The sequence below is a fragment of the Miniopterus schreibersii genome (genome assembly GCF_964146895.1).
Source record: "Miniopterus schreibersii genome assembly, chromosome: 6".
In the NCBI taxonomy this organism is placed as follows: domain Eukaryota; kingdom Metazoa; phylum Chordata; class Mammalia; order Chiroptera; family Miniopteridae; genus Miniopterus; species Miniopterus schreibersii.
The window spans coordinates 70,306,210-70,320,308 of NC_138107.1; the positions used below are offsets into that span (position 1 = coordinate 70,306,210).

The 14,099-nt window shown below is 41.1% G+C and overlaps 1 protein-coding gene and 1 long non-coding RNA gene across 3 annotated transcripts in view; one reads left to right on the forward strand and one right to left on the reverse strand.

Annotated features, from left to right (window-relative positions):
• Positions 1 to 8,814: 8,814 nt before the first annotated feature.
• CCN2 (cellular communication network factor 2) lies at positions 8,815 to 11,108 on the reverse strand. Its single transcript, XM_081140150.1, has 5 exons — positions 10,826 to 11,108; positions 10,486 to 10,705; positions 9,955 to 10,206; positions 9,614 to 9,825; positions 8,815 to 9,235 (listed from the first exon to the last, which is right to left on the reverse strand). The coding sequence occupies exons 1-5, from the start codon at positions 10,889 to 10,891 to the stop codon at positions 8,939 to 8,941; spliced, it is 1,047 nt and encodes a 348-aa protein (XP_080996276.1). The 5' UTR covers positions 10,892 to 11,108; the 3' UTR covers positions 8,815 to 8,938.
• The window catches only part of LOC308558449, a 137,016-nt gene continuing 133,733 nt past the window's right edge, over positions 10,817 to 14,099 (forward strand). For both annotated transcript variants that reach the window (XR_013999000.1, XR_013999001.1), the window contains exon 1: positions 10,817 to 10,892. This is a non-coding gene — a long non-coding RNA (uncharacterized lncRNA). The remainder of the gene's footprint in view (positions 10,893 to 14,099) is intronic.

A 14,099-nucleotide genomic window follows, 5' to 3' on the forward strand; every position in this document is an offset into this window, starting at 1 on the left:
GGAGAAGCTGGTTTTGAAGGAAATTACGATGTTCTTTTAGTGTGGATCATAATAAAACCAATAGTACTCCTCTTTTTCCCTAACATTAAGGATAATTCACCAAAGCATGTTTAAACAAAGCAAACAACCTCCTGCCCCCAATAACTCTTCACATAGATGACCCAGACCTGGCTCTCTATTAGATACACACAATGGTGCTTCCAGTCAACATCTCCCAGTAGTCTCTTGGCTGCTGCTCTTGGCAATGACAGCTTCCATTGGCCACTACTTCCAACAGTGTTAGCATGAGTTTCCAAGGCAGCAGCTTCCAGTGGCCACTCACATTGTCACAGATCCTAAGCAGCAACACCACTCCCCAGCAGGTCCTGGTGCTGGTGGACACTGCCCCAAGTGATTGCCAGCAGCCCTGACTTCTATTTCTGTGGAATCCCTTTAAATTCTAAAAGCTTCAGTTTTAAATGACTTCAATCCCAAAATCTCAAAAAAGCTTCTGGCTTTCCTCAAGTGGCTAATGAGAGCATTATACTTCTAGCACCACTCCTCTAGGCCAGCTCTCAATAGGCTCCCTATTAAGCCCTTTGGGGGCAGTTCCAATGCTGCACTGTCTTTCCAAGTCCTTTATATCTCCATTCACTACTCTGTATACCTCTGGAAGAAAAGTCCCATAGACAGATGCTGGGCTTCTGGCTCGAAAGACTGCTGAACGTTTTCTCATTGTAGGGGCCTCTCTGCACGCCGGTTAGATGAGCAATCGGTGTGTAGGGGAGGTCACTAAACAACTCTGCTTGAAACAGTGTGACTGCAAGACCACCATAACGTAAGCAGAAAATTTACAGACTTCATACCAACAAGATTAAAAACCACCAAATACTGTATGAGTGAACTAAGAATGTATATAATATTCAGAACTCCATGCCTGTTGCCTTTCCCACTTTTTGTTTGTTTGATTTTTGTTGTTTACCATGGCAGAACACATGAACTGACTTTCCCCAAGCTCTGGCAGAGCTCCTGTCTTCTTTTTGTTTTTAATATAGTTCTCTCTCAAAGGTCATGTCATGAGGTCCATAACTCCCTCCCAAATCTAGGGAACTGTAGTGTTTGGCTCCTGCCCCACATGTATCTCTTCTATCACCACATCCCCATCTCAGGGCTGGGAATTGCTCTGGATCTCTCAGACTCCTTAACACAAATATGCAAACTTGCCTAATAACCCTGAGTTTAAAATTATGAATGACAGAAAATAATCTTTGTCCTGGGATTCATGAGCTCAAATTATGGGTAAAGTTTTAAAACAAACAAATAAGTAGAATAAAAAAAGCAGTCATGTAGAAAATATTTCCTAAGTCCTTAGATTTAATGCCATTTTCAATATTTCATAATAGTGCACTAGAGAAGGTATAACAAACACTGAACACAGATCAGAAAAAGTTTAGCTAGAGAGGAATTCAGTCTGGGGAGAAAAATAAGGAGTTAGGTCTATTCTCATTTAAAAAAAATTCCTCTGGAATGATATAAAAGAACATTTGAAAAAAGAGATGAAAAGAATAATAGTTTATCTTTTTTGTAATGTTAAGGGTTTCAATTTTTAAAGACTTCAGTCCCAAACATAAAATAAATCAGTATGACTTGGACTGAAACATGGAGAATGGTCAACATTGCTGGCAGTGAACAACAGTGTATAAATTCAAAAATGTTATCACAATTTCCCAATTCAAATTGCTCTACTGAATTTTGAATTACATATGGTTTGTGATAAGTCTGTCTGTATTTACTAAATTCTAACTTCTTTATATAGCACCCGTCACATCAGCAGTTAGATTTGGGTGCTTTGTGTGTTCTGTATTTTATTTTTATAAAAATGATGATAAACTGAAGGTCACTTGAAAATGAGCACAAGATGTTCCTCATCCAATTAGATTCGTGGACCTTATTATTATTGCTTTTGTCTTTATTACATCTTGGACTAAAAATGTAATCACTATAGTGTTTATAGCCCAGCCTTGTTAGGGAAAGGACCCAGATGCTTTAAGTAACATTCAAGAATCATGGTTTCTTGTATGCAGAGTAATTGTTATTATTTTTAAATCAGATGGCTGGATTTGGTTTGAAATTTTTATGTATTCACATAATGAGTAAAATTTGTTGAAAGTGTCACCTCTTCCTTCCTTCATTTGGCTCCTTCTGTCCTGCCCCAGGATGCTTCATTAACTGGTGTCTCTAGGCCTTTGGTTTTGTTTGTTTGTTTTAAATAGGTAAAGGCAGGATGGATCAGAGTAGTTTTTGTTTTTCATTAAGGTAGTTTTTTCTAACTTTTTGCCTGCCTGTATCCTGTTGAAATACACATAAACATAATGTAATGCACGTAAACATAATGTAATGTGTTGATAACTCTCGTTGCCGCAGTGGAGCTTTACATAGTGAGGCGTTATTTTCCACACGGGACCCCAGACACCTTCAAATCTTGTTGTGCTCTGTAATTACATGATGTTTACTGAGTCCCATTAAATATACATCAAATATATAGTTAATGGCTTCTATTTATTACTTTCAGTTTGGAAGTGTGTTTTAATGAATGTGTCTGCTGGTAAGCTAATAAAACATGAATGTTGGAAAAGGTCAACCTGTCTTCTGAGATTTCAACAAAAATTGGCGTGAGTCCATCTGATGTTTAGAGGGGAAGGCCAATGTCTCTGTCACATACTTGTGCGTTTGGGGAAATTTTCTTTTTACAGGTACTTCTAGCTTTGCGTTTCTACTTTGTGGTACTGGGATTTATAATAAGAAATACATATTTGGCCTTTGTCCCTGTTTCTAGCATAGAGCTCTAAGAGACATAGTTGTGGGAACCTCTGATTTAGGTTAAAGTACAGGTAATAATAGTTGGTCAGTAGTACAAGTAGTAACCTGGGCTGCTTTCATTCAGCATAATGTCTAGTTCTTTTTATTGATCTATATTATTCCATTGCATGACTAGTCTACATTCTATTTATTCTATTGATAAACATTTGGATTGTTTTCATTATTGGGGTAGATAAAACTACTTTGAGAACTTTGTATATGCATGTTGTTCATTTTTCTTGAATCTATACCTTTGCTATGTCACAGGTGGCTATAGGTTTAGCTTTAGCAGATACTATCATAGTTTCTAAAGTTCTCTTTCTCTAAATTACACATTAACTGTGCTGACAAAAATTGTATATAATTTTTTGACCTAAGCAAGTCTTAATATGTTTTGTATTCTTGAGATGTAAATTCTAATTAATCAATGATACTCTACTTTTCTTGCTATCTTTCACGATCTTTTGAACATCTAACATAGGAGATGGCCTCCATGTGTATTGCTTTGGATCCTATATTTAGAACTAGAATCTGACGTAGTTTTTTAAAGATGTATCTTATGTTGTTTATTCACAGTCTTAGCAACAGTCTATATATAATCAGTATGATTCATGAAGTAAAGAATAGCTATTATAAACTTATGTAGGAAAATCTTTCAGATTTTATTTATGACATGGGGAAAATGAGGCAAGAGAATACACTGAAAATACATGAATACAGAGATTCTTTAGAAGCTATATGTGTGTTGCACATGCATCCAGGCACATGGCTAATTCAGGAATAGGACTTAAATAGCTAAGCCATTTATTAATTTATGTACTGTGAACTGTTTATCTAAATATGAAATCATGAAAAACTCTACCCTTCTTGGCATATTCTTTGCTATTTTTTAATGAGGAGATAAAATATTTATTTCAAATATCTTTTATTCCTGATTATAAAGTAGTATGTGCAATATTTGGAAAAATGCAGAAAATTATAAAAGAAATAATATGAAATTAATTTCAACCAACTATCATGAGATGAACATTATTAACTGAGAGATTTATTTCTTTTAAAAGTCATCTCTGGCTTATGTCTGGAGTTGATACAGATGGGGCCAGTCTGTTCTGAGGCACTGTGAGATGTGCAGAGTAGCAAAGATATGATATGATACTGAAATCATCATAGAAAGATTACATTTTTTGGTATTATGGGTTGGTTTCTTACTATCCTCAGGTGACCAATTAGCTTTTTACTTTAACTATAATTATGAACTAATGAATTTAAGGATAGTTGGTACGCTTAATACACACGATTTTTATTCTTATTCTTATTGGGGCTCAGATTGCCCCATCTTTAATAGAGGTCTCTTCAATTTGCCTCCTGAATCCTTTTGATATGATCTTAATGGTCCTTGTTAACTTCATTATTATACAATATAAAAAGATATTTCAAGTATAAGTGTATTTGTCTTACACATTTCTTGGTAGACCTGGGATCAGACATTCTGCAAGAATCTAGTTTCTTTTAGTGGAAAATAGTATTTCAAGGGCACACTGGGCCTAGGGATACTCACTGCTCTTTAGTGGACTTTGTATCTAAGCCTTTTCAGTGAGCAGATGCAGGAAAAAATGTATATTTGTGTGTATGTGTGCTTTAAAGATAAAGTGCATCGCCCAACCGGGCGTGGCTCAGTGGTTGAGCGTCGACCTAGGATCCAGGCGATCGGGGTTCGATTCCCGGTCAGGGCACATGCCCGGGTTGTGGGCTCAATCAATGACCCTCTTATCATTGATGTTTCTATCTCTCTCTCTCCCTCTCCTTTCTTCTCTCTGAAATCAATAAAGATATATTAATAATAATAATAATACCATCATCACCAAGAAAAACAGTTAAATATTTGGGGGAGGAGTCATCTCCATTCTCTCCCCCACCTTTTAGGTTTGCAGTCTACACCGTCAGAGCATATAGCCACTGCATACTATACTTTTAGCTCTTTAATCTTTATTTGGTTGTAGTTCTAAAGATAAACTATATTAAATGCTTACCACCCGTTCTTATGTTAACATGTCTCAGACATTTTGTTGTCTGAGTTCTTTTTTGGTAGGTTCCTCAGGAAGGGCTCGAAGGAGCAATGTGCCCTGCTCTCAAGTGTTTTTTATAATTTGTCCATGTCTTTTATTCCTGAATGTCATTTTGGAGAATAAAACTATTTGGCTCTCATTTTCTTTCCTTAAGTATCTTAAATATGTTATTCTAATTTTTCTGATGTAAAGTTTTGCTGTCAAAACACTGCTGATGAGTTAATTTTCTTTTACTTGGAAGGCTTATATTCTTTTCACCTAGATGCCCCAAAGATTTTTCCTTTTTCTTTGTATTTCAGCAATTTTACTAGACTATGTCTTGGTGTTGATTGATTTCATTAGGTGCATGGCATGCTTTATCAGTAGGTGCTTTCAAATAATTTTTTATTTCAATAAGGTTTTCTTGATTTACAGTTTTTAGGTTTTTTTGTTGTTTGTTTGTTTGTATCTCAAGAACTCCTACTATCTCTATGTTGGATCTTCTTTGCCTATCTACAATACTTATTACTTTTTCTTGAAACTTTTTTATTCTTTTTTTATTTATAAGTTTTCTCCTCTCACCATCTATTCTTCTGAAGGCATTATCTTGTATTTATTTGCTCTTGTGTTTCTTCTAGTTTGATATATTTCTTTTATTTCTAATTCCTTAAGTTTTTATCACCATATTTTATTTTATTAATTCTGATTTTGTCACTATTTTATGTTATTAGTTGCTTCCTTTTAATTGCTTATGTTTAATGTAATTTTCTTAATATCCTCTTGAAATAGCAGGTTATAGTTTGACATGTTTTCTGGGACTGTATTTCTGACATGCTTCTATTATCTGTAAAGAAGTTTCTCTGCCCTTTAATTTTTTCCCCCCATATGATAAGTTTGTATGGATTTGGCTTCGATAATTTTGCCTTTTTTTTTTTTTATGTGAATAGTTTTCTTTAACTTTGTTCAGGAAGGAGGCTTGGTTTAAATAACTTTTCTAACTTCACAGATCTCCCTCTTTTGTTTTTATGCAGTATTAAAAATATGGCAGTTTTCTTCCTGAGATTTTGACATCTGTTTCTCTCTTTATTTTTATCTAGACCTTCTCTTTCAATGTCTTCGTTGTCTCTGACCTGCTGCATCTTGATTCCGTTCACAAGAGTGTGGATTCCACTCTTGGGACAGAGCCTTGGTCTGTAGGTTCTGTTGCAGGGGGCAAAACCCCTACTAGTTTCAGTAGCTGTTCTCCAATCAGTCTCCTCTATTTCACTGCTGGCTGTTTTTGAGCATTCCTCTTCTCAGAAGCATATATCCTCATGCATCCCTTTGCTTTTTCCCACACATATGCTGACATAGTGCAGGTCTTGTGGGGGTTGATGCTTTTACCCCACTCCTATTTTGGGGTTTATGGGATGCCTTTCCACCTAATTTTTTAATAAATATATTGCTCATGAGGTTATGATTTTGCAATCTAGTTACTCTGTTTTTTATGTGGAGATTTGGAAAATTTAAAATCTATGCTTCTATTTCTAATGCTATCTTCCCAGATCTCAAATTCCTTTGAAAACAGTCAAGCTCATTTACCATAGCCCTTCAACTTTGCAGCTAGAAGTCAATTGACAGAAAGGAAAAATGAACTAAACAACAATGTACTCTGTGTGTGTATGTGTGTGTTTACGCATGCACACATGGGCATGTGAATTTATTTGGGGAAGTGGGATGTAGCTGCTGACAGCATTTCTATATATGTTTGTGGGTGTATCCTAAAAGTCCAATGTTTTGACCAGAAATACTTTTCACATTTTGAACATAGGAAGTTTTCCCTTTGGTTTGTGGCATGAGCACTGTTTGTAGAACTAGTCTTTATTTTCAGATGTATTTTTGTCTCTTGACAGGACACCATCACTACAACATTGCCAATTACCCTGTGATGGGTTAGTCTGTCTGCAACTATTTTTTCCCCCTAGAATCTAGAGCTATTCTGATCTGGAAAGAGCTGGGCTTCTAGCTGTGCTTGGAGTATTTCTGTTTGCCACTTACATCACTTCGTTGTTTTCAGTAGAGATCTGGATGGGCCCAACATCATTCCTAAACCGGGCTTCTTGAACAATTTCATCTTGCTGCTTACAAACCGCTTGGTAAGCTATTAATCTTGAGCTTGAAAAAGCCAAAAATTTAGGGAAACAGAGGAGCTGCTTTTAAGACAAATTTCTGTTAATGTTAATGAATCAAAGATTTTATTTCCTCCCTTTTCTACTTATGCCATCATCTGTTTGTGATTGGTTATCATGGCAACTAAAACAGTTATACAAAGTAAGATTTATTAAATTGCTCCACTTAAATGCAGACTTATTTTCATACTTTTCAGATTTAACAGTAACTTATTAAAGTTCAGAAATAGATCTACAGTAGAACATACAAATTAAAGAAATAAACATTTTCAGGAGAGATTAACCAAAGAACTTATGTGCATATATGCATAACCCATGGACAGATAATCGTGTGATGAAGGCCTGGTAGGGAGTGGAGGTCAAGTGGAGGGCAATGAGGGGAAAAGGGGGACATCTGTAATACTTTCAATAATTAAGATAAATAAACATTTTCTATGTGCAAGGCACAGATAGTTTGTGATGTAAAGTGTTGGAAATTAAATGCCTACAACGTCCAGAGAGGCATTAATATAAATAGGACCAGGAGTAATACAATAGGGGCTTGTAGAGACTAAAGTAATCTAGAGAGAATTGAATTTGTGTTTGTTAAGTATTGTGAAGATTAAAAAAAATGCCTGTGTGCTCTATTCCTGCAAGTTTATGACACTTGATTCACTGTGAAATACATTTATGTAAAAATTCTATTGAAGTGATTAACCAATTTATTAGTACATAAGATACTTAGAAAGTTATAGATGAATAGTTTTAAGATAAACAAAAGCTTCCCATTTATATGCAAGAAATCTGAGAAATGTTTAGAGAATAAATGAATAACCAAGCTCTTTATAGAAAAAATATATACTTTATTTTCAACTAGAAAGGTGCAAACATGTAACTTTTGGTCACACTTTCAACAAATAAACTGTCCAAAAAACAGTCATAGTCCAAGTAGAAACAAATGCTTCCAGGTAGAAAAACTGATCAGCTGTGTAGAGCCACTCATATTTTTAAAAAAGTCACTTGTTCATTAAAAGTGAGGCTATCACATTTTCAACCTACAAATTAGACTTCCAAGGACATCACTGGCTCACCTTCAGCAAACAATCTGTTTTGATGGACTGTCACTCTAACTGAGCAGAATTTCCATTTGAATATCCATTTCATGCTTTGAATTATCAGACAAGCTTTACGTCTTACTTATGGTGTTCAGAATTGAGGCTAACATTTGAAATATCAAAGCATTAACAACATAAACAAAAAGGCACAAACAACTTTAAATTAACTTAGATAACTGTACAAATATATATATATACACAATATTTACAATATCAATAAAAAAATCTGACTTGTTATAGGCAAATTAGCTTGCCACAAGCTGTCCAGTCTAATAGACAGGATTCTGATTCCTGAATACTGTCATTCGAATCAGAATGTCAGAGTTGAATCTGCTGTTCTGACTTCAAGAAGAACTTGACTCAGCCTCATGATAGCAGAACACACATCCTAGCTGTCAGCTACAGGCTGGAGCTATAGGCAGGTCAGTGAGCATGCTAAAGTTTTCCTTCTCAGTAACACTCCAAATAGCAGGCACATGGCTACTTTAAGATTTCAAGCCTTCCCACTGCTCCTAAAGCCACACCTTAGTATACATTCTGGTGCTATGCACTAATGTAGTCCCACTGTCAAGTCTTAACTTTCTTCAAACCAGTGTCTGGAGTTGATAGACTATTTGTTTGAATGTCACATGGCACAATATTTTGAATTCGGAGGAAATTTTTCTTTCCCCCAGTTAGCAAAATCGATTTAAATAACTTGTGCTACTGAAATCATGTTTACACAAAAATGAGATGTAAATCAGTTCAAGTTACAGCTGAATGAGTTAATGTCTCTCTCTCTCTCTCTCTGGCTTTATGCCATGTCTCCATACATCTTCCTGTAGTAGAGTGACTCAAAGATGTCATTGTCTCCAGGACAGTTGTAATGGCAGGCACAGGTCTTGATGAACATCATGCTCCTCTTCATGACCTCACCATCGGGACACTTGAACTCCACGGGGAGGGTGGTGGTTCTGTGAGGGGTGCAGCACCGGCCGTCTGTGCATACTCCGCAGAACTTAGCCCGGTACGTCTTCACGCTGGTGCAGCCGGAAAGCTCAAACTTGACAGGCTTGGAGATTTTGGGGGTACGAATGCACTTTTTGCCCTTCTAAGGAAGACAAGGGAGAAGAGAAAAATCAATGACTCTGCAAGGGGAGTGGCTTTCTTCAACCTCTGTGTGTTCTAGGCTTATGTTGTCTGACTTCTGTTTATATTTTGAGGAGAGGAAGTTTGAGTCTCATTTGCCAGTTTTCCAAAAATAGGCATAGCCTCCCTTGGGATGTCTTGAATTAACTAACACTGTGGAAGATTTTGTAGTGGAAAGCTGGTGGTTCCTATTACACAACATCTCATTCCAGCAAAACAGCACAATGGTTAGATATTTTTGGAGATAATAGGCCTATAATAACAAGGCTGGTAGGAGACCTAACTCTGGTCCTCTCCACTATCATTCTACGAAAATTGTTTAACAGAACAGAACATGTACCTTAATGTTTTCTTCCAGGTCAGCATCGCAAGGCCTGACCATGCAGAGGCGGCTCTGCTTCTCCAGCCTGCAGAAGGCGTTGTCGTTGGTAACCCGGGTGGAGATGCCCATCCCACAGGTCTTGGAACAGGCGCTCCACTCTGTGGTCTGGACCAGGCAGTTGGCTCGAATCATAGTTGGGTCTGGGCCAAACGTGTCTTCCAGTCGGTAAGCTGGGAGAGCACAGCACACAAACACAAGGTCAGATGCCAGGAGAAGACATTTCCCCCTTCCCTTGGCAAAGTCAGGCCTCAGCCCCTGGGGCAGAACTGCAACATGCACTTAAACAAGATTCAACTCACCGGCGAGGGCAGGGCCAACCATGGTGTGGTCCTTGGGCTCGTCGCACACCCACTCCTCGCAGCATTTCCCGGGCAGCTTGACCCTTCGCGGGAAGGGGCAGTCAGGGCTGGGCAGGCGAACGTCCATGCTGCACAGGGGCACGCAGCCCACCGCCCCGTCCAGGCAAGTGCACTGGTATTTGCAGCTGCTCTGGAAGGACTCTCCACTCCGGTACACGGTCCCTCCGAAGACGCAGGGGGCACCATCTTTGGCTGAAGGAGAGGAAGGAAAAAAGGGGGGTCACGGGGGTCAGGCATCGGTCCCTGGTCCTGTAGCAGGAGGCGCGCTGGGGATGCGAGGTGGGAGCAGGGCTACAGGGAGGGGGCGGGCTGGAAACAGCTGGAGGAAGGGACTCGGCTGGGGAGGCTTCTTTTCTGGGGGGAAGGTGGGCGCGAGCGAGGAGGTGGCCGGTCCCTAAGCGTCCCCGGCACCTCGGCCGGCGGTGGCGGTGAGGAGGGGCAAGGGGCCCCGGCGGGGGCTGCGAGTCTTACCGGTGCACACGCCGATCTTGCGGTTGGCCGGGGAGCCGAAGTCGCAGAAGAGGCCCTTGTGCGGGTCGCAGGGGTCGCGCTCAGTGCACAGCTCGCCCAGCTGCTTGGCGCACACGCGGCAGCAGCCGCAGCCGTCCAGCACCAGGCTGACGCCGGCGGGGCAGCGCGGCGCGGGGCCGGAGCACTGGCACTGGCCGCTGCAGTCCTGGCCGGAGGCGGGCTGCGGGAGGAGAGGGCGGTGAGCCGGGCGCACGCCCCGCGCGCCGCCGCCCGGCCCTCCCCTTCCCGCCGAGTCCCTTCCCGCCGGCGCCGGCCGCCGCGGGGGTCTCCACGCGCTTACCCGGCTGCAGAGGGCGAACAGGAGCACGAAGGCGAAACGGACGGGACCCGCGCCGGCGGCGGACATGGTCGGAGCGCGGCGGACGGAGGGGCGGCGGGCGCGGCGGGCGCGGCGGCGCGGCGGCGGCGGGGCGCGGGGACGCGGGCTCGGGCCGGAGGCGGGGCGGGCGCCGGGCGGTCGGGTCTGGAGGTGTCGGCCGGGCGGCTGCCGTCGTCTGGAGGCGGTGGGTCGCCGGCGGCTGAGCTGCGCTGGCTGCGTCCGCTGGGCGGGAAGAGTTGTTGTGTGCGGCCGGGCGGGCGGCGCGCTTTTATACGCTGCCGGCGGCCGCGGCTCGCCAATGAGCTGAATGGAGTCCCACACAAACAGGGACATTCCTCGCATTCCTCCCACCTTCCTGCCTCATCAACTCGCACCGGATTGATCCTGACCCCTTGACACTCAGCATTCCTCCGTCTGAAAAAGCTGGCATGCTCCGGCTCACCAAAAAAAAAAAAAAAGGCTCAGTATTTCCAGCACCAAGTAGGATTTTTACCCCCTCGCCTCTTCGCACCACTCCTGACTTATATCATTTAAAACACACCCCGGCAACGATGATTCTTCCCTTTCTAATACCTGTGCCTGTTCCAGCCACTGACAGACCCCCTTAGGATGGAGGTAGTGGCTAAAGAGGCTAACAGGAGGGACTCCTAAGAGAATTCGAAGGGCTTTCCTACTTACTCGTTCTGAATGATTTTAATTTTAGAGGCTGCCTGCCTTTGAAACTCTTCAGAGAGCAGAAGAGGAGTTAGTCGCTTTTAAGTTGAAACCCCCAAGAAACCGCCCTGCAAAACCCCGAATTCCGTACTGCAGATGCAGGACTTCGGTCCTCAGTGTCTCGGGCAACGGTGTGGATGCCCACTGCCAGGCCAGAGAGACAGCCAAGTCCCAGGGCTCAGCGCCTGCCGCTTTCCGGGGAGATTTCCAGCACTCTTGCTTTGTTTTCTCTTAACACGTGTAGCAGTTGTATTGTTGGGGTACAGGGAGGGAAAGAGGAGTGGGCATCAGTATTTCCAGAAAGATGGCCTTGTTGTTATGTCAGAGCGGAAGGCTGTGTGTTGGGTAAGCAGAGCCTCTGGACGTTGGGGTGAAGACGCAGGAGTTGGAAGAGAGGAATCAGACAGGAGTGGGCCAGCAAGGAGCTTGGGGTTTACTTGGGGTGTTGAAAACACCATTGTGGGTCTTTGAGAAATGAGTGATTTTTCTTATACTCAAACCTATAATGTTCAAATGTGGATTATATTTGGTTTGTCCTGCAGTGAAACATCTGTTGATATAACAAGAACAATGTACTCCATTTATCTGGTTATGAATTAAGAGCGTCAGCGAATAATATAATTAGTGACTCTCCACCTGTCTATGAGTCGTGATTATGACTTCTTATTACCCAACGGGCAGGCGGCCTAATGGGATGAGATCAGGTCGAGGAAAGAACAGGTTTTAGTCTCTCTCCTTGTGTACAGAAGTCAAATGTGACCAGTAAAGTCTAAATCTGTCTCCATTTCTTAGTATTACTAGTTAGCTTGACTAAGGACTCAGTTGATGAACTGTGCTTTCATTTAGAATCTATAGTTTAGTTGCTTTCTTGTTAACAGATTCATTTACCATTTATGTAAAGAGAGTGATTCCAGGGCTATCTCTTTTTTTTCTGTGGTAATGCCACACCATTTGACAGTGGTCTTACCAATCAGTTGTTGATGCTTCATTTTATTGGTTTAAGATAACCATCTCTGTTTCTGATGCAAAGGCAAGCTTTCACAAACAACATTGTCGATTTGTAAGTTGAAAACAGCCTGTTTAAGCTGGCCATATTTTTTCATATTTTTTTAAAGTTTCAGTTCATTCTGTTGAAAAATCGCCAAGAAAAAAAAATAACCACTCCAACTTCAGCATAAGACCACATCATCTGTGCGCAATTACCTTGTTAAGCAATCCACATCTTGTACAGTGTAGTTGCGTGTCAACAGTGTGAATGGCCAGCAAAGGGGGCCTCTGAAGCTCAGGAAGAATTTTCATCATTGTTATTTAATGTTCTTTCCAAGCATTCCTCAAAGAGAAGAGGCCTGAAAGTTCCTATTTAAAGAAGGAACATTCCAAGTTATGTTAATAGCCACATGTGTATTAAAGGCAACTTGGCCCCCAACTGTTTCTTCCCTTGTGGATGATTTTAAAAGTCCAAAATATGTGGGAAGCCACAGTGAAATCTTTCAAGACCTAAACCCCCAATTACATCTACCACTAATAGTTGGAAAGGTGTGGTAAATGGGGAAGGGGAGGGATGTGAAGTTCTAACCTCACCTAAGGTGGGATGTGGGCTCAGTGGTGAGCTCTCTCAGCTTGCAGGGTGAGGTAGCTGGGAGAAAGGTTGGGAACTCTTGAATCTTCTGGAGAGTCTGAGAGCCACCATCAGCAGCTTCGTGTGAAATAGAGTGAAGACTTTCATTCATGGAGGGGATAAATTGCTGGACGGGGTTACATTTGGGTGACCTGGGTTGTATTCTTGGAACTGCCATTCATAAATCTTAGGGAAGTCACAGTAGGAGCCATATTACCAAGTTTCCATTTATAAAATGATGATAATAATGAGAATTTTTTTATTTCATAGGGTTTCATGTTGGTTAATTAAATGAATTCTCAGGGACTTGGTACTTTATTATTCGTCTTCCTGGATTTTCTCTTTCTCCACGAACATGACAAATATATTACCATTCTGCCATGATGGGAAAAATACCATAACATTGTATATGATTTTACTGTAAAATTATCTTGGTCCCTCAAAGTCTTAAAAGCCCATAACAGCTCCAAATGGATGATTTTAATACTGGCTAAGAGAAAAAAGCATATTGAAATATACTGAACATAGACTCTCAGAATAGAAAAATACCCTTATAAGGTGTATGATCAAAACCCTTTTGAAGGGTTTAAAGTAGAAGATTGTTATTAAGAGAGAGAGATGACACCCAAGACATTCACAGACTCAAAAGTATGTTTATATTGTGATATGGACCATCAAGTGCCAGGAAATTCAAAGGGAAGGGCTGTCACTCTGTCCCTAACTCATGCCATGAGGATCTGAATTCTTGCACTATTATAAATGACTCAGCAAATGTTTGTGTGTGCCTGGGCGGTAAAGTGGAAATAGTGGCTTCTTATAACTTCGTCCAACTCTGACTTATCCCAACCCTTTTGATTGACAGCAAGTCCAGCATTGGGAGAAAAAGGTCTTTGAATTTGTTTA

Coding starts and splice junctions, on each gene's coding strand:
- CCN2 (XM_081140150.1), bottom strand. CDS start 10,891: ATGTCCGCCGCCGGCGCGGGTCCCGTCCGTTTCGCCTTCGTGCTCCTG. Junction 10,706..10,825: donor TGTTCGCCCTCTGCAGCCGG/GTAAGCGCGTGG, acceptor CTCCTCCCGCAG/CCCGCCTCCGGCCAGGACTG. Junction 10,207..10,485: donor CAAGATCGGCGTGTGCACCG/GTAAGACTCGCA, acceptor CCTCTCCTTCAG/CCAAAGATGGTGCCCCCTGC.